Source organism: Miniopterus natalensis, chromosome 5, assembly GCF_054644295.1.
Source record: "Miniopterus natalensis isolate mMinNat1 chromosome 5, mMinNat1.hap1, whole genome shotgun sequence".
Classification (NCBI taxonomy): Eukaryota; Metazoa; Chordata; class Mammalia; order Chiroptera; family Miniopteridae; genus Miniopterus; species Miniopterus natalensis.
The window spans coordinates 91,232,945-91,252,227 of NC_142085.1; the positions used below are offsets into that span (position 1 = coordinate 91,232,945).

A 19,283-nucleotide genomic window follows, 5' to 3' on the forward strand; every position below is an offset into this window, starting at 1 on the left:
AATCTCTGAAGGCGCTGAATTAACACTGAGACTTAAAAAAAAAAATAAGCCGCATATTCAGTGAAAACACCAGAGGGTGTGGTTATTATGTCAAACAAGACTTCAGAGCCTGTGGGATCCGTCTGAGGAGCTGCGAGTGACGGGCTCTGACAGCTGAGGCGAGAGGCAGACTTTCTCACATGGACGTGGCTCAGCGTGGCCCCGTGGGGCTGGGGCCTGGGCTGGGGCCTGGGCTGGGCTGGCTGAGACCCCCTCGGGCCAGCGTCCTCTGTTTCTCTTTTCTTTTTAATTTGGACTTGCTTTTGAATTAGTCAACAGCTTGGTGAGCAATATTCTGGTGTTATTACTTTCCCTTTAGGAAAAATGTGCATTATTTTTATTACTACTTTTCCCTTCAGGAGAGAAAGCACTTTCAGGTTTTTATTAGTGTGCTCCGCTGTTGTACTTTATTGTATATTTAATTTGGTGGCTAATTTGTAATTGAATTTTTCATGACTTCAAAAGTGTATAAACTGTTCTTTTCCATGCCTAGTCCACAATGGCTTTTCCCTCATATTTTCTAATATTTAATAAAACTATAAAAGAGACCAAGACGTCTTTTAGGAGCAGATGGTTCCAATTCAGATGACCCCGCTAAAGAATACGGGACGTTCTATGCATATGTATTTTCCTGCTTGCTTATTTCAACAAACAGTGCGTTTTCACAGCACTTTTTAAGGTGCAGCCACAACAGTCCAACGTGGGGAAGGTCTATGACGCTGTTAACATGACAACCGTTTCGCAAGAGCGATACAGCTGCGCAGACTAATCTTTGAAGTCTGTACAGTTTGGATGGTAAAGTAAAGATGGAAGCACAGGAGACAAAGACATGAAGGTGGGTGCTCACGGAGGTAAATCTGGAAACAACTGCTCATTTCCGTGAAGAAAGCTTCAGGATTTAGTTTCTTCTACCCCTTTAGAGGAGGGAATTCTCGCAGGTCGGGTATCCGGAGGCAGCTCCGCAGTGGGGCTCTGAGTGCCCCCCTCGGTCAGATGCTCCTCTGACCAGGAACCCAGATGCAATGAGATGTCTCCCTGGATGCAAACGTGGCTCCGGGAAGCGGGAACCGAGGCCACTGAGCTCCTGTGACGGACACGGTTCTCACCCCATCTGCGAGCACCCAAAGCTCTGCCGTGGAAACGAGTGGATTTCGCCTGGTTTCTTTGTGTACAGAAATGTAACGATAGCAAAACACAGCCCGGCGTGGCTCTGGCTCACAGCGGGCTTGTCCCTCACCAAGTGACCGCTGCTGGTCTCTGGGCTACATCTTCCTGCTCTGTCCGGAGGGGGAGGTGCAGGCCCAGCCAATGCTGCTTTGCTGCCATGCGGGTGTCACTGTCTCAGGACGTGCCCTCCTTGCCAGAGATGCCCCCATGCTCGGCGCGCCTGGTCTCTGGCCTCAGTCACAGCCAGGCCAACGGTCTCTCCCCATTTCAGGGCTGGCCTCTGATGGAAGAATGACACAAGAGTGGCTGGATTTTAAGAACTTGGACTCCAACATCACCTTGCATCCAGGGCCTGGGCGCCTGTCCCTCCCATCCCCACTGAGCCACTTTCTAGCGCCGTGTCCGCCCCAAGCCTGTTCACAGCCAGGTGTGCTTGAGTGAGTCCAACATCAGATGGCGCCACTTGGAACTTGCCCGTGTCTCATGAACCTTCACAAACTATGCTCAGGCGTCCGGACTCTCACCTGAGGCCTCTGCATGCAGTCACCACGCCAGGCTCCGCAGAGGCCAAGACGTAAGAGCGAGGCATGTCCTGGACACAGAGTATGGGCACAGAATAGCCTGGACGCAGAGCGTGTGAAGGACGAGCTGACACCTGGAGGGCCTGAGTACCCTCTGTCTCCCTGGACACACCGAGTACCTTCCTGCTGCAGGTCCGCTTTGCCCGAGCCCCCTCACCCCTTCCACCTTCCTCAGGTGAAGTTAGCTCCCCTGCGTGGCTCTGCCACTTACTAGCTAAGTGACCTTGGCCCGTTACTTACCTCTCTGGTCTCAGTTTCCTCATCTATATAATGGGCATGATAAATAAAGTGCTGACTCCCTAGGCTTGTGTCAGCATGAAGGACTTGGTGTGTGTGAAGGGCTTGGAGAGATGACCACACACGGGCAGAGTGCCATGTGCACAACTGTGACATCAGTTATCTCAGTAATTTCTGTTTAATGCTTCTCTCCCAAAGCAGACGAGACTTCTCAGTGCTGCAACCCCTGCGTTGCTGGTCCACAGGCACAGGAGGAGCTTGTGTCGAATGAATGAATGAATGAATGAATGAATGAATGAATGAATGAATGAATGAAAGTGGTCACAGAGAGAAGCTGAGGTCACCCAGGCCCGTCGTGTCGGGTGTTGGCTACACATGGTTGGCTGGGTGCTCTGCGTGGAGACAGTTGCTCTGATGGAGACAGTGTTGCTGTTCTGATGGAGACTGTTGCTCTGATGGAGACAGTGTTGCTCTGATGGAGACAGTGTTGCTGTTCTGATGGAGACTGTTGCTCTGATGGAGACAGTGTTGCTGTTCTGATGGAGACAGTGTTGCTGTTCTGATGGAGACAGTGTTGCTGTTCTGATGGAGACAGAGTTGTTCTGATGGAGACAGTGTTGCTCTGATGGAGACAGTGTTGCTCTTTGTGGCAAATGGGCTGTCACCCTCTTGACAGGTAAAATACACGTGTGAAGAGAAGCTACATGTGGTACATGCAACCCATACCTGAGTGTCCTAGAACATTTTAAGTGCACATGTGTTGTGTGCCTCATACATGTTCTCACATATTCTGCTAGCTTCCTGCAACTCTGAGGCAGGTGCTGCTTACAACACCCAGTTTACAGAGGACACTGGAGTCTAGACAGGTGAGGCACAGTCATTGTGTCACCTGCACACTGTCCCTGGAAATTCTTAGCGTGGAGGAAGGGTCCAGAAGCCATGGAGAAACCGATGGTCCAGTGCAGGGCTTTCTGGGACTTCTGCTCTCAGCCCAGTGCCAACCAGAGGGCTCTGAGTGACAGCACAAGAGATGCTGGTCTGGAAAGTGCAAAAGGGTGGAGCCCTCTCTGTCCCTTCTATTGCTGTTCATATTCCTTCCTTTCCTCTCTTCTCTCTCTTTCTATTCTGAAGCAAAGCCACGTGATGTTGTAAATCTACCCTTGGCCGTGAGATTTCCAGAAAGGGCTAAATCACTGGCTTGGCTCCTGCCCGCAGGCGCGAGGGGCTCGGGCTCAGCAGGCGCTCCCTGCAGCGCGCTGACCTCGCTAAGCCCCCGGTTTCTCCTCCGGGGACCCAGCACAGATCTCCTGCCCTTATTTACTTTTAAAGAGCATTCAGTACTTGCGAGAAGTGCTCGTCTCAGACCACCGACTCTGTGAGCAGACCCCGCGCCCTCCTCCAGGCTGCTTGGCTCTGAGTTGGTTTTCTGAGCGGAGCTGGATTGGAACCAAGTGCTCAGAGCTACACGACTCAATAGCTCATCACTCCTCCCTTAAACCACAGACGTTCTCCTCACATTGTGTTTTTGTGGTTTCCTCCGCCAGAAATGCATGCCCTCATCACTGAGAAGCCACCCTTTTAAAGCGGCATTTCAGTGGGAGAGTTCGCCCCCATGGGAGGGAGTCAGGGTCCTTAAAATCGGGGTCTGAGGGGCAGCATTCAGGGAGTCCTCATGTCTGAGCATAGATCAGGTCTGAAGGTTCTGCCACCCAGCCACGTGTACGTGGCTTTCAGCTCCCCCCATTTCCAGCCCCTTTCTGCACCCACATCCTAGAATCCTGCCCACTCCAAACCCTTGGGGCTCTTCCGTAGCCCTTACCTCCAGAAATCAGTGACGAGGCAATAGGAGGGCTCTCTGGACTCGTGGACTCTCGTCTGCATCATTGCTTTGCCCCATGGACAGTGAGGTTGAGCCGTGTCTGCGTCCCTGGGCTGCTGCAGGAGGGCTGGGCGGGCAGTCGGGGGGAGGCCTCGTGTCCAGAGGCAGCTGGAAGATGAAGCAGGGTCCCCGTTGGGACCTCCTCCAGGGTCTGAATCACGGAGCAGCTCCTCGGGGACTCTTGGGTCTGGCTTAAGAGGATTTCTTACATATTATGAACAAGATGGAATTATTCTTGTATGGATTCATTCAAGTAAATATCGATTGAATTTAGAGGGGCTGATGACCAAGCTGAAATGTTGGCTGATTCAGAGAGAAAAGAAATTTTCTGAAGGTCATCTTTGGATCTGAGCCTCTGATCCAACTGAACCAGCACTTTGGACTTTTCTGTCATTAGATTATAAAATATTATCTTGATTCGACTGAGAAGCTCTCTCACGGGGGGCATCTAATTATTATTTAGAGTATTTACATTTAGCTCGGAATATCAAAGCCTACATGGTTATATTCAGAAATACTACCAAATGATTATAATTTCCAGCCCAAAGCAGAAAACAATTTTTTTTGACTCATTGCTGAAACACAGGATAAAAATAAACTGATGACTAAGAAACTCAAGTGCTTAAGAAATCTGGGTTTGTAAGGAGACGGTGCAAAGGAAGAAATAAGAAAAGTCGGATCCTGGGCTCTGCGTGGAGGCCACACAGGAAGGCCTGTTTCACATCACGGGGGACTCGGCTGGAGGTGAGGCCTGTGCTCTGACCGAGACCGGAGACAATGTAACATCTCACCAAGTGGCAACAGTAACAGCTGGGAAGTAACCAGGGGCCTCAGCGCCCCTAATACATGCAAATAGACCCAGCAGGAATCAAAACTAAGTTTGCAAATGCTCCTCCTGTCCAAAGGTTGTTTCACAGAAGCCGGGAGGAGGGGCTGTGTCTCCACCCCCTGCCTGTGTGTGTGTGTGGGGGGGAGTGTTTTAGGACGCTGTGCGTGTTCCTTCAAGGGCACCCTCTGCCGCCCTGGCCGGTGGTGCTCAGTGGTTAGAGCTTTGGCCTGAGCACCCAAGGGTCTTGGATTTGATTCCCTGTCAAGGGCACGTACCTGGGTCGCAGGTTCATTCCTGGCCCCGGTTGGGGCCTGTGTGGGAGGCAGCAATCGATGTGTCTCTCACGTCAATGTCTCTCCCTCTCCCCCTCTCTCCCTCCTTCCCTCCCTTCCACTCTCTAAAAATCCATGGAAAACATATATATATCCTCAGGCTAGGATTAACCAAAAAAAAACGGAAAGAAAAGAAAAGAAAAGAAATCCTGCTGCCTTGAGTTTGGGTCGGTGTGAGGACCCATCACCAGAACCCGGTTTTGTCAGTATTTGGGGGACTGGCCGGTAGCCCCGCAGGTCATGTCAGCTTCTCGGTCCTTCAGGATCCTTTCTGTGAGGCGCTTGTGTGGTTCCTGCTAAGTTGCTGTTGTACGTCCAAGAAACGGGGGAAACAGGCTCAGAATGTCATCAAGGGCCTGGCGTTTATGTGAGGGCCGGTCTGTAGTTCACGCCATGTTCAAGGTTGGGAAATAACGCATCTCGAGCTCTGTTTCCCGAGGTGTTTCGCTGGCGAGTACGACCGAGCGTCTGTGGTTATTCTGAACGGACCCGGGTGCGATGTTCTGACCCCAGTCGGCAGGTAGACTCCGAAGTCATTCTGAACAGATTTTTAAAACAAATGTCTTTGAGTATGTTCCCGATGAGGAAAATGTGGGAGCCTAGAGCAGCTTCACCCTAACGGGGCAGAAAGAACGAGACTCATATTCGTAACATAAACCTGAGTATTATATAAATGCAACAAAACTTTTTCCTAAAGAAGCACTCGGTCGGCCTTAGTGTCGTTCCTGTTGCCCTCTACAAGACGATGGTTCCTCAGGTGTGGCTTTTTTTCTTCTATAAATTGGAATCCACCTAAAACCAAGGCTGTTATTTATCTTCAGTTGCATAACTTTTATTTTTATTTTTTAAAGTTTAATTCATTTGACCACCCCAGTGTGGCGATGGGCAGTTACGCAGGCTATTGTGGCCTCCAGACGAAGAAATGTGCTAAACTGGGCGCTAGAGGGTCTTATGCCCAAGGGCAGTGAGCCAGCGGCAGAGGCAGGAGCTGACCTCGCGTTTCCTGCTTTAGGATTTGCGGCTTCCGATGGCCCTGCCAGCTCGGGCACCGGGTAGCTTGTCTGATTTAACCAGAAAGTGACAAGGACCATGAATTCATCAAAACGGAACAAAATACTTTATTACCATTATCGATGAACATTTCAGAACCAAAATAATTAATTTCATTCTGTGTTTTCTTCTCTTAGGTTCCATCAATGAGAAGTTACCTCAACGGGAAGGCACAGGAAAAACAGGTAACTATCTTAAAATGAATTTCCATGTTGATACATTGCATCTAATCCAATCTGTGCCTCGAAATAACTTCTCGAGTTACAATTTAAACATGTACCGGTGATGACAATGAGAGCCGAAGCCACTGGTTAAACATTAGTCATTCAACAAACTTCAGGAGTGCTGGGTGCCCTGTGGGTGCTGGGCACCTAACCTGCCCCCTGTGCCCACATCGGGGCTTCTCAGACCTGGTTTGTATTGGGAACACCTGTAGGTGTTGGTAGGGACCCCCCACAACTGTGGAGGGGGCTCCGGTTTAGCACCTGGGCTGTTACACGTGCGATTCTAAGGCATAGTGATTGCGAGGCCACCGACAGAGGCCATCGGCTCTTCTTGGGAAGGAAGGGGGTACAGTTCCCACCTGTGACAGACTGTGCTCTGGGGGGGGGCCCAGCAAGCACCAGGCAGAGCAGTGAGCCCCTCCCTTCTTAAAAAAAAAAATGTTTTTATTGATTTCAGAGAGAGGAAGGGAGAGGGAGAGAGAGAGAAACATCAATGATGGGAGAGTCATTGATCGGCTGCCTCCTCACGCCCCCTGCTGGGGATCGAACCCACAACCTGGGCATGTGCCCTGAGCGGGAATCGAACCCTGACCTCCAGGTTCATGGGTCAACACTCAGCCGCTGAGCCACACCGGCCGGGCTGTACTGGGATTTGCTCCTGAGATTATTATACAACAAAGTGAGATCCGGTGGAACGCACTAGGCTGGTCACAAGGTGCCTGTGACTCATCCCTGGGGCCCGGTGTCATGAGCGGGACCTAGGAGCTCACTTGCCACCTGCTGTGTCTCAGACTAAGCCTTAGGCTCGGCCAGGGAAGCCCAGCGAGTCTTTTCAACCAGTTAAATCAAGGTTACGCACTTGTGATATACGTCGTCAGTGAAAAGACCCCGAGTTCTCTGTAACCCCAGTCCCTGCCGTCCGTTCTCTGATCTCCATCACCCTGTCCCATCACCCTGTCCCCGTCCACCCCATCACGAAGCCCCTCATGGGTGTCACTGCTGCAGAGTGGACGAGGGGCCTCAGGGCTGCAGAGACCGCGGGGCAGCCATTCGCCCGGGATTCCCTCATCCCTGCCCTGCCGCTCGGGAAACGGGCCCAGCCAGGGCATCCGGCCCACCCTCGGGCCCCTGCCAGTCCCCACTCGCCCAGCTCCCGCCAGCCTTCCTCCGGACGCCATGTGGCGACCTGACCTCGCCGGCCCTTCAGGCTGAGGTTTATCTCGGTGCTGGGTTCCGGCTCAGGCCCCGTCCGTGTCTCTCCCACGGTGGCTCGGGGCTGGGAGCCACGTGCGGCCCTTGTGGGACCGCGTGTGGAGCCGTGAGTGCGGCGCGTGGGAGGAGCCGCTCCCCGAGCACACGTGTGCCCCTCCCACACGCCCGCCTCGAGTGCCCCCGGGTGTCCTGGGTGGTGGTTCGCGTTAATCTGTGGGCTGTTTGCAAACCCGTGGCCTCCCCCGCACGCACACTTACTTAACTTACTCTCGTGATTGTAGTCTCCTTGCAAATGTTTTCCGTTCTGAATTCAGATGATGCCTCAGCGCCCACGCTGGACACTCAGCCTCAAGGAGACGAAGAAGGTGAGCTGGGGGTCGGCCTGGGGGGGCCTCCCGTGACCTCCGTGCCGAGCGGCCGGCAGGGCCGTGTCCCACTCTGTGAGCACCGCTGTCCCTCGTGGCTTTGGTGCTCCACGTGCTTTCCTAGAGCAGACAGAGCACGAGGTGTCTTTTCAATAGACATCTGTGGACTGAAATCCTGTACCTGGGGGAACAGAAACAGGCGCTTGGAAAGAGCGCCACGGCGTGTGCTGTGTCTCGCTCACGTTTCACGCCCGTCGCGTCGCGCTCACCCCCTCGTGGTGACCCAGACACGCTTCGTAACCTCACGGCGGTGTCTCTGGGGTCGTTGAATCTGTAGTCGTGACGAGGGGGTTTCCTACTCACAGGCTCCCGTAGGCTGTCTCAGGGATTCGCCGACGTATCCCAGATTTTCAGGTCGAGCGTATCAGGGTTTGAAGACAAGATATGTGGAACACACATAATAAATAAATCTGAGATTGGAAGGTAGCATTACATTGCGCTTTGCAAATAATAATAATAAAATAATAACAATAGTAACAGCTCACGTAGGCCCGGCCCCGAGGGCTACACCTGTGCCCTGCTGCCCAGGTGAGACTCCGAGGGCGGCTGTCCGAGCTCGGGAGGCCCATACCTGGCACAGGTGGCCAGACCCAGCGGTGTTTGTCTGTGGGGCCCTCGGGCACATCGCGCGGCTGACCCCCACTGTAATTATTCAGTTACACCTGCTAAACAGCATCGCCAAAAGGACATGTTCCCGAAATGCCTACACAAATGTCGTTCCCTACATGCTGCATTTTTACGGAATCTCTCGCCCGAGCGAGACCCTGTGTGTTCCACGAATGTCTGGCGTGGCCACGCAGGGACGTTTTGGACAGTGGGGCCTTTTGCTAACTCGCTTCTACTGCGTGGGGCCTGGACGGATTCATACCACATTCGTTTACACTTTCAGATGAAGAAAGAAAGGAAAAAATATGCTAAACGCTTAAAAATGTTTATTGTTATTTATTATCATCTCCTGCACACAGTTATTTTAACTCTTTTTTTAAATGTACGATATATATTTATTTATCATATTGATGTGTCTTTGACTCTTAGGCTACCTGCTGACATCTCTGAGAGACTTTGCATTTTCACGATGATTTAAAAATAACGATCATTTTATTTTTCTTTGCTAGATATTGCGTCCCGCTACCCTACGCTTTGGACCGAGCAAGTGAAAAGTCGCCAGAACAAAACCAATAAACATTCAGGTAAAAAGGGCCCCATGTCACTGGTTTCGTCTCCTTGAAGTCGGGCGTGTGCAGCGTTTTCTTTGCTGGTGCAGAGAGTCGTGCGAATAGTTCTTAGGACTTGACCACCAGAATACAGTTCTGATTTTGGTGTTTTTATTACACTTTCTACATTCTTTAAAAGGTTTCTCTGTAGCAGACTATAGTTTTAGGTGAAAATGGAAATATTTGATAATATTTGTTTTAACCTAATTTCTGAGATGCCGAGCACCCCCCCCCCGCCGCCGAATCTGGGGCGCTGGCTGCTTTGTTTCTTTATTTATTTCACCCCTGAGGTTGGCGATGGGGCGCGTCTGCTCCGGGTCTTTGCCCACGGCTCTCCCAACACCCGTGTGCGGCTGAGGAGGTGACCCTCCCGAGACCTCCACGGGCGTGAGGCTGAGACTGCAGACCCCGGACTCCCGCAGGCCCCTGGCCCAGTGCTGGGGAGCCTCTGGCTTACTGGCCTTTTCATTTATGGGGAGAAAGCAGGGGCCCTGGCTGTGTCACCCCTGAGATCCCCCCCCCTTGGGATGAAGTATTTCTCCCCCGACCGACCGTTAGAGCAGCTCAGGTTCCCGCCCCCTGTGCTCACGATGTTCCCCCGTTTTATGGGGCCGCAGCACAGACTTCTCTTTCTGCACAGTTGATAACTTTGGTTTTATTGCTCACATTAAAATTAGTGCCAAAAGATAATCATCTTTTGATTCTGCTCTAAATCGTGGTAAATTGCACTCCAGGGAAAATCACACAGATCATGTTTTCATTGTTTATTTCTGAGTTTTAAAATATTTATTTCCCCCATTTTAAAATTTCATTTCTAAATGCAAGATTGTAAAAACATCAAGATACCAACGAGACTCTAAGTTAGGGAGGTTTTAGTCATTTGAAGAGATTAAAATATGAAACCGTAACTCAATAGCTACTTTTAAATGTGGACTGTAAAAGTGTATTATGTAAAAATGTTAATTAATTTACCTAAAAGTGTGTGTGACTGAATTTACCCAATTTTCCTCCTTAAGGGGGTCTCATTATATCACGTGGAATTCCTGGGTTTTGGTATCCAAACTGTGGTTGCATCACTGGGATGCACCGCGTCACCCCGAGAGCAGAGGACGGGAGGAGGCCGCCGATCCCCCGGCGGCGAGGACCCCGGCGTGTGCGCACGTGGTCTCCAGCCCTCGCTCTGTACAGGGGGATGTTTCATTTGTTGTCTGACATTAAATAGTGTCCTTGGTAGGACCGTGGCTACAGCTCAAAGGAGGCTTATTACGTAGCAGGCAAAGGCCTGTGTTCCTGCGAATAATGTCATCTTCTCGTCTCGCTGAGTGGCAGGGGGGCTTTGGCCCCGGCGCCTCGGCCTCTCCTGCCCCGGCCGTGGCCCGGGGTCAGGGGGGAAGCTCTATGCGGGGCCTGCACTCTGGGGAAGGGGTGGCCTCCTCCCGTCCTCTGCTCTCGGGGTGACATGGTGCATCCCAGTTATGCAACGACAGTTTGGATACTAAAACCATCGTGATGTGGATGGACCTTGGGCAGAAGCAGGTCACACGTGGACGGGCCACAGGCGTGCCAACCAGGACAGCGGTGGCATCTTCCCTTGAGGCCCCGACACAAAGCCAGGCCGACCTCCTTGCTGACGTGAGGAGCACGTGGATTGGGGGGCAGGAGAGACACGCGTTGTGCTTGGGGAAGACACGTCAGGACACAGGCCGCCCGTGGGAGACGGTGACCTGTGCGACTAGAGATGTGCCCGTCCCTCCCCCCGGGTGGCTGTGAGTCTGGCTGAGGCCTTTCTTCTCACGGGAACTGTGATCCTTGTGGGGCCTCTGAGACCTGCAGGGGTTGGAGGGAACTGGGGGGACCGGGGGGTCCTGAGCAAGTCATTTACGGCACGAGTCCCAGCCTCTCATCTTTGAAGTGGTAGAGGTGAGGTGACCCTGCGGGGTCCGATCACGTCTGCGAAAGGCCACCTTGGCCAGGTGGGTCCATCGACTCCAGTCAGCCAGTGGGAACGGGATCAATTTCTGGTCGTTCATGTCCAAGCTCAGCCCTGGGCTTTGCAGTTGTGTGTGCATGTGTGTGTGCCTGTGTGTTTGTGCATGTGTGTGTATGTATGTGGGTGTTTGCGTGTCCGTGTGTGGCTGTTCATTGTGGGCGTTACTAGTCACTCGCTCTGCAGAGGCCAGGTGCCAGCTCTTGTCACTATAGGATAAATAACGCGAGCGCGCTGGGGAAAGGTCTGCCGTCCCGGTGAAATTCAGGGGTGTCTCAAACGCCGCTTTGGTGGGAGGGGCTTCGGAACGGAAATCTGTAGCTAAGCCGAGAGGCATCTGAGAACGTTCGGCCTTCACCGTGAGCACCTCACGCTTGTCATGAGGCCGAGTTTGGGGGACATTAAAAGTGCGCAGACTCGGTCGGGCTGCGAGGTGCCGACGCTGGACCCCAACAGGAGACATGGGACCTTTGTCCACCATCGAGTCTCGACAGCGAGAGAAAGCACCCCCTCTGGCCACGCGTCTAAGCTCAGAGCTGAGAAGTACATTTTCCAGATTGGCCTCCACCAAAGGGCACGTTTTCTCTTTAATTTGGAAACGGGAATGTTTGGTTTTCTGTTTTGGTGTTGACTCTGCATCAAGAAAAAATGATGTTTTCTGCATTTTAGAGGTCAGTGTTTAATGCTAAGAAATTAGAAAAGTTTCTCTCAAATGCTTTTTTGGGCAGAGAGTTTTTATTAACTCGAGATTTTCAAATTTTATTTTAAGCATTTTTTAACCGCTGTGTGTTCTCGTGGTTGCTGAGCTATTTTATCTCAAGCCGTTGCAGTTTTTGAAATAGCCCCATGTTACAAGTCAGTCGCCCATGAAGTGGAAGATGTTAATAAATGACGTAAGACTTTTCTCTTTGTTTCATGTCTTGCTCTGTGTTTAGAAATCAAGGCCTTCCCTTCTTCTCTGCTCTTTTATTTCCTGCGGACGTGGTGGGCGGCTGGTGGGTGCTCAGTGACTACCCGAGGCCTGTGAGTTTCCTACGGCCTCTCGTCACGTTTTTGCCACCTTTAGACGTGACGTAAAGGGGAGATGGAGGGTTTTGAGCAATAAAGCGACAGGAAGAACCCAGAGCGACTCGAGGGGCTGGAGGTCTTGGTTGGCTCCCAGGCCAGCGAGTGGCACAGACGAGGAGCCTCCCTGAGCCCGCGCGGGGGAGTCCGTTTCCACGGTTGGAGCGTAACGCCCGCGTCTCTCTCCAGACGGGAAGCGGTGTTCCAGTTATCGATTGTGTTTTGGATACGCTTTATTGTTTTCCTGCAGTGTTAGATTTACAGGAAAAAACCTGCAGGTGCCGCAGGGCCCCCACACGGCCCCTCGACAGCCCCACGCGCCGGCTTCTCCCTCAGCAGCTTCGGGCGTCGCCGCGTCGCCGTCGATGGGCCGATGCTGATGCCTGATTGTCGACTGGCTCCCCGTTTGCATTAAGATTCACTGTCGTCCTGTGTGTCCTATAGGATTTGACAAACGCACAGCGTCCTGTGTCTGCCTTTACGGTTTCGTCCAGGACAGTTCACTGCCCTAAGCGCCCCTGGGCTCGCCGCTCGTCCCTCGCTCAGCCCCCGGCTGCCCGGGGCCTTCTCACTGTCTCCATGGCTTTGCCTTCCCCAGGCTGCCGCAGAGTTACAATCTTACAGTAGGAAACCTTTCCAAACCGGCTTCTTTTACTTAGTAACATGCACGTCAGTTTCTTCCCTGTCTTTTCCCGGCTTGATGGCCCATTTCTTTTGAGTAACCTTTCGTGGTCTGGGTGGCCACAGTTCGTTTATCCGTCCCCTGCTGAGGGGCACCCGCGTGGCTTCCAAGATCTGGCAGCTGGGCCTACAGCTGCTGTCGGTATCCAGGTGCAGGGTTCTGCGTGGACATAAATTTCCAACCTATTGTGGTAAATACCAAGGAGCATGATCGCTGTATCACGGTGAGAGTGTGTTTAGTTTTGTAAGAAACCCCCAAACTGTCCTCCGAAATGACCGCGCCACGTTGCACTCCCACGAGCACCAAGGTGGCCTCCGACCGTGGGAACGCGCGAGAGTGAGCGTGAGGCCCACGGAGCTGGCGACGCTCAGGGAGGAGCGACTTCGTGGGGGTGGCACCTGCCCAGGTTCAGCTGGGAAAGGTGAGGGGGAGGGGTCACGCCCGGGTTTGCTCCTGAGCCCCCCGTGTCTCGGGGAGGCAGCCTGTGTGTGAGGCCACGTGACCGGAGCCGGAGGGAATCTCACGCTCAGCCTGGGATCTGGCCCCCTCACCCCTGTGCAGGCTGCACAGCTCACCGTCCTCGCTCCAGACAGTTGGGGGGCTCCTGCTTGCCACTGCACTCGGCACCCCGAGTGTCACGGTGTGTGTGGGCACGAGCAGGACTAGCCTCCCGCATAAACCAGAGCAGAACGTTGCCTTATTAGGTGACGTGGTTGGTGCCAGAGCCGCCGTTTCCTGTGCTCTGGGATCTGCACAAGTTAAATATTTAGAATCTCTTCTATTTGAGCACGTCTGCCAGATGCGTCTGCAGTTTTCTCCCCCGTCGGGAGGAGGGGCCTTGAGGAAGAACAAGACGCTCAGGTCTGGCAGCAGGTGACAGCCCCTGTGAGGCAGGAGGTGACGGCCCCTGTGGGAAGCAGGCTGAGTGAGGCTGTGGCCGTGCTGGCCTTCATGGTGGGGCCCCGCTGACCGCAGGGCTGACGTCACTGGGCCAGGCTCCCCACTGAGCTGCTGGGTTTGCAGCTACATTTTTAAAAACAGTTATTCTGTGATTTAAAAATTACAGCAGATATCAGGTTATAAAGTGAGCATTAGACGTGTTTTTGTTGCGTCTTTAAAAATAACCTTTCCCTTCTCAGTTTCTGTTCTCCTCACACTGGCCCAGCACGTCTGTTAACACCCCGCTAAACATGCCGGGTGTGCGTCACTCAAGGCCGAGGCCACGGGGCCTTCTTCCAACAAGACGGGTCCCACCAGCAGCCCCGGGGTGCACAGGACGCAGCCCAGGTTTGGGGTCATCGCCACGGAAGGCAGAGCCAGGTGGAGGGTCTGGCCTGGCTGAGAAAGGGGTGAGGTGGAGGCATCTGACCAGCTGCAAACGTGGGAAAGAACCGGCTCCAGGGAGCAGCAGACTAGGGGTGGGGGGGGGGGAGGCTGGCCAGGCCACTGGGACGGCCCCTGGCTGGAACTCAGCCTTGGACACATGGCCCTCGGGACACACATGGCCTGACCAGTTGGGCAGCTCCTCTGTAATCTCCCAGAGGTTTACCCTCCCCTGTAATTAGGATGCCGCTGTCCTTGGGATCACTCCCTTCTTGGGGTCAGGGCTCCTGTCCCTGGCTCAGATGGACCACTGTCATTTCCTTGACCTAACGCTCTCTCAAAAGCCCTGAGCAAAGCTAGTGTCCGCCTGTCTGTTGGCAGCTTACAAACCGACAACCAGTTGTCAGCGCGTCGTCACGTGGCCACCCTGTGCAAGGCGCTCGACCTCGGGCCCCTTGTCCTGACGCGTCCCTCCCATGGGCTCTGAGTCCAGCTTGGGCTGGAGGCTCCCTGACTTGAGCTTCCCAGGGGGCAAGGACAGTCCAAAGTCACATGGCGGAGGGAAGGCCGAGGTCAGCGTGGAACAGGCCTGGCCACCCAAGGATGCTGGTCACTGTGCGTCCTGTGAGTTGAGCCTGGGCCTGGAGGCTGGGCCATGTGGTCACACTGGGCCACTGAGTGAGTCTCTCCGGGCAGGGTCCAGAGACAATGGAGGCGGGATCAGCTCTGGGTGAACACTGGTCTGTGGCCCAACTTTGGAAAGGACTTCACCTCCGACACCCAAATCCCCAGGAGGCCTGTGTGGTGGTCCCAACACTCCCTGCTTAGCGGTCAGGGCAGAGTGAGGGCCTCAGGGAGCCGGCGTGGGGCTCAGGGAGTGAGGGCGGGTCAGGGACGGCCTGTGCCTCCCATTCGCGCCTGGGAAATGGGGGGATCACAGCCACCTGTGAGCCGAGACTCTTGAGTTCACGGGAGTGACCAGAGCCATGCCTGGTGCGGACTAGGCCCTCCGTAGCTGTGGGCGATTGTGACCGAATGAGACCACGAGTGGTCCAGATGAAAAGTGTACAGAGATGGGAGCTCTGTCCAGTCAGGAGACCCGCCTGGCTGAGCGCCGAGGTCCTTTCTGCTATAATTTTATGTGGTCTGTCCATCTCCTAATATACTTCCTTGCAAGCCCAGTGCTCGCCTGCCCTTCATATTTGCAGCCCACGGCGCCTCGTGCCTCAGTGACCACGGAAGGTCCTGCACACAGAGCTCAGGAGAGCAGGTGCGGGTGCTGCTCGGTGCCGACGAGGCCTCAGAGGGTCTGCGGTGGGGGCCTTGCTGGGTGGGAGCTGCCGAGGACGTGACGGTGGGGGGGCTGGGGCACCACCGGGGGCTCTCGGTGCCCAGGCCCAGGGGTTGGGGATGGTGACTGTGGAACGGGAGCGGGGAGGGTGGAAGCACCGTGGAGAATTAGGCTCCGTGTGGAGGCAAAGGAAAGAAGGCGAAGCCGTGGCACCTCGGGTGCCGGTTGGTGTTTTACTGAACGTGGGCATGTGAATGACTATATTCTGTTGCAACTATAAATTTCAAGGTCTCCCCCTTCCAATCTGCCGTTTCTAGGAAACCAGGTTCCGAGTGGGCGCTCGCTCCTTACATTACTGTGTTTGCTTTTGATCAATTAAAAAGAAGCCACAGAACACTCCATGGCTGATGAAGACGTGTGTGAAAATCAATTAGTCAATTCTAAGGAAAAATAAAAACTCACATGTTGGAACCTGAGGCAGATGGAAACGTAGGCTCAGCTTCACCGTTATCTGGGAACTCGTGGGACATGCATGTGACCAGCCGGCCCCAGACCTGGGGCCCCAGTGTCTCCGTCCGAGCCACCCTGCGTCCCCCCCATCCACGGTCTCACCGAACACTCCCGTTCCTCCCGCGCCCTTTCCTCTGCGTCACTAGGTCTCATTACATGTTTCTAATGCGTTGTTGAGACTTGTCTCCCTGGTTTGTTAGGAAGCGCTGTTCACGTGGGTCTCAGCGGCCTCGAGCTCCCAGCATTGTGGGGAAATATGACTGTTTATGCCCCTTTGTCCGCATTCAACTTCTTTTGCGCGTGTAACTCACTCGCTTTGCAGAATGAGGGGTGTCTGTGCCTCAGAGACCCCCCCACGGGGAACATGGTCCCTCCGCTGGTGGCATGTGGCCCGAGCCTGACCTGGAGCAGAACAGCCGGTCACCTCCCCGGGGCCGGACTGTGGGAGGGAGCAGGGCGACCTCCAAGTGCTCAGATCCTGCCTCCCTGAGCCTCTGTGCCCGAGGAACGTCACCAGCTGGCTGCAGGATGCCTCCTTCACCCACCACGGCCCTCGCTGAACAAACGCACAGCGGAGCCCGGCTCTCAAAGTTAATTCATTCTGGAAAGTGGTTTGAAAACCAAATCATTCTTCCCCCATTAGAAATAATGTAAATTGAATTAATCTATTCCGGACCCCAAATTATTCCGTTTTAACATTTCTTAGATCCGGTGCACATCTAATGTACTGTTTAATCTAGAAATAAACACTTTAAAACCGAAAGACATGGAATGTAAATAAAAACTGAACAAAAAGGAATAGAAACATAGTAAAAATTCAAAACTTTATCATCAGCAGCAAAAGCAAAAAAAAAAAACAAAAAAACCACCACGAAAATAGTCACAGCACAATTTCCTGAGATGATGACGACGTGAGGGTTTGGCAGCGAACTGACTCGCACTCAGCGTCCTCTCCCTTGTCAGCGGCCTGCCTGAGAGACGTGGGTGATTCATAGGTATCGGCGTGAACGGGACATCCAGCCGAGAAGCGAGTTGTTTGGGACGGGGGACGTGCGAGAGCCGGGGTTTGGCTGTCACTGCATCTCCCCCGTAAGCGCGAGTTCCCACGACGCGCCAGGTTTACTGATCTGAACTGCCGAGCTTAAGAGAGCTCCTCAGCCGGAGTGTTTATACAGACAGACACAGGTTTCACCCGACTCGGCAGTAATCTCTGATCGTTCATACCCTTCTCAGCAAATTTTAGCAGATGGTCGGCTCAGTCAATTGGCTTTGCTTATGCTGAGCTTCCGATGTGACACACGACCCTCACGGGGACGTTTCACAGATTTTCCAGAAGGATTTCTGTAGACACAGCCTGTCCTTGGGTAGAGAGGGAAGGCGTTTGTGCCCAGAGAGTCACACCACCGATCCTGCCCGCTGGTGACGTTCCTGAGAAAGGGCCGGGCGAGCGTTACGCCAGCGATGCGTTTTCCAGGGGGCCTGCGGGGAGCGCCGTCCTCGCCACCGGTCATCATTGCCTCTGCAAACGCTCGGCTTGGTCCCTGCCCCCCTGGATTTCCTCACGGGACCTAAAGTAACTTCAGGGGAAATGCAACATCGTCGTCTGCGGCTCAGCCAGCTTCCCAGTCACAGGAGGAGCAGAGGCCTCTTCTCGGCGACCCGTGTGGCTCGGCGGCTCCGCGGCGGGAAGAGCGCCCTGGAGGAGCCGGGCGCCGGCGCTCACACCGCGTCTGTCTCCCCCTCCTCAGGAGAACATTTAAGCACCTGCTGTGCAATCTGAATGACCCACGGACGGGCTCTGGGATTAGCCCCGAAGGTCGGCCTGGGCGGACTCGGTTTAGCTTCCACTTGCCCGTCCGCCCCTCCCGGGGGCTGCGGTCAGCCTGGGAGGCTGCCGTTGGGAAGTCGCAGAACCCGAAAGGTCACACGGATTCCGTGTTCTTCCTCGGCACCCACAGAAAAACAGGCTTTGAAAGTCTGACCGCAGCGTCGGGTAACAGCTCAGGGCGAGCCCACGGCCGACTACGTAGGTTACCAGGGAATGCCTCGCGTGTCGCCTTGAGAACTGGCGGCCGTTCGGCTGCTCCACACGTCCCCGGTCCAGGCCACGCGCCCTGTGCTCACCAGCTGCCCAAGGCTGGTTTCACTGGTCAGACATAAGCCGGGGCTTAGGAGTCTTTTCCCCTTTGGTTCAGCATCAGCTTAAGTGAAAGTCGGTGACAATTGAAAGAAATATAAAATGGTAGTTGGTCCAGCACCAACTGCAATAAAAATATTTGAAAAATGCTTGCCTGGGGCCTGGGCTGCCAGCGAAGATGGAAAACCTGGACGCGGACGGACGTCCTGTGAACTGCGCCCTCTGCCCCTCGCGCTCTGGCCCCGTCCAGGTCCTCGCTGACCACAGGAGTCTACTTGCTGAGCTTACCTGTGGCCTGGACACCGAGGGGCCGCCCTCTGTGGAGGCCACTGGGCACGTCTGGACCTCAGGCCGGGGTCTCGGGCCCTGGAGGCTAGTTGGAGACAGAGGCAGGTCCTACAGGCACCAAACTGCACAGCAGCCTGACCACCGAGGCTGCACCCAAACTAGCCGACTGTCCGGCACCCGGTTGGTAGCTGTAGGTGCCGTTGCCAGCTGGGTGAACGTAGAATTAATTGGCAAAAAAAGAAGAAAAAACTCTTCTCTACTGACCTGAACTGTATTTTTAACAAGCTTCATGTGTCTCAGATTTTGAGTTTAGTTTCCTTTTTGTGTGTTTTCAGTAGTTAACAATCACGTCCTCAGCTCATCTGTAGAGGAACCTGCAGTGTGTGTGTGAGAGTGTGTGTGAGAATGTGTGTGAGTGAGCATGTGTGTGTGTGCGTATGTGTGTGCGTGCGTATGTGTGCGAGTGTAAGAGTGTGCGCCCGTATGTGCATGTTGTGAGTGTGTGAGTGTGAGTGTGTGAGTGTGTGTGAGTGTGCACCTGTGTGTGCATGTTGTGTGTGCATGTGTGTGTGAATGTGAGTGTGAGTGTGTGTGTGAGTGTGCACCTGTGTGTGCATGTTGTGTGTGCATGTGTGTGTGAATGTGAGTGTGAGTGTGTGAGTGTGCGCCCGTGTGTGCATGTTGTGAGTGTGTGAGTGTGTGAGTGTGTGAGTGTGAGTGTGTGAGTGTGCGCCCGTGTGTGCATGTTGTGAGTGTGTGAGTGTGTGAGTGTGTGCATAACGCAGGGCCTTTTCTACAGCAGGCTGTGTTC

The 19,283-nt window shown here is 53.9% G+C and overlaps 1 protein-coding gene across 4 annotated transcripts in view; it reads left to right on the top strand.

Moving 5' to 3' along the window:
* Positions 1–19,283, top strand: part of SMOC2 (SPARC related modular calcium binding 2) — an 89,819-nt gene that overhangs the window by 45,233 nt on the left and 25,303 nt on the right. For 3 of the 4 annotated variants that reach the window (XM_087817756.1, XM_087817755.1, XM_087817757.1), the window contains 3 exons: positions 6,252–6,299; positions 7,865–7,915; positions 9,091–9,165. In XM_087817756.1, the coding sequence (XP_087673882.1) occupies positions 6,252–6,299; positions 7,865–7,915; positions 9,091–9,165 (174 nt within the window). Of the gene's footprint in view, positions 1–6,251; positions 6,300–7,831; positions 7,916–9,090; positions 9,166–19,283 lie in introns of all 4 variants that reach the window. The other variant, XM_087817754.1, reaches the window with a different exon arrangement.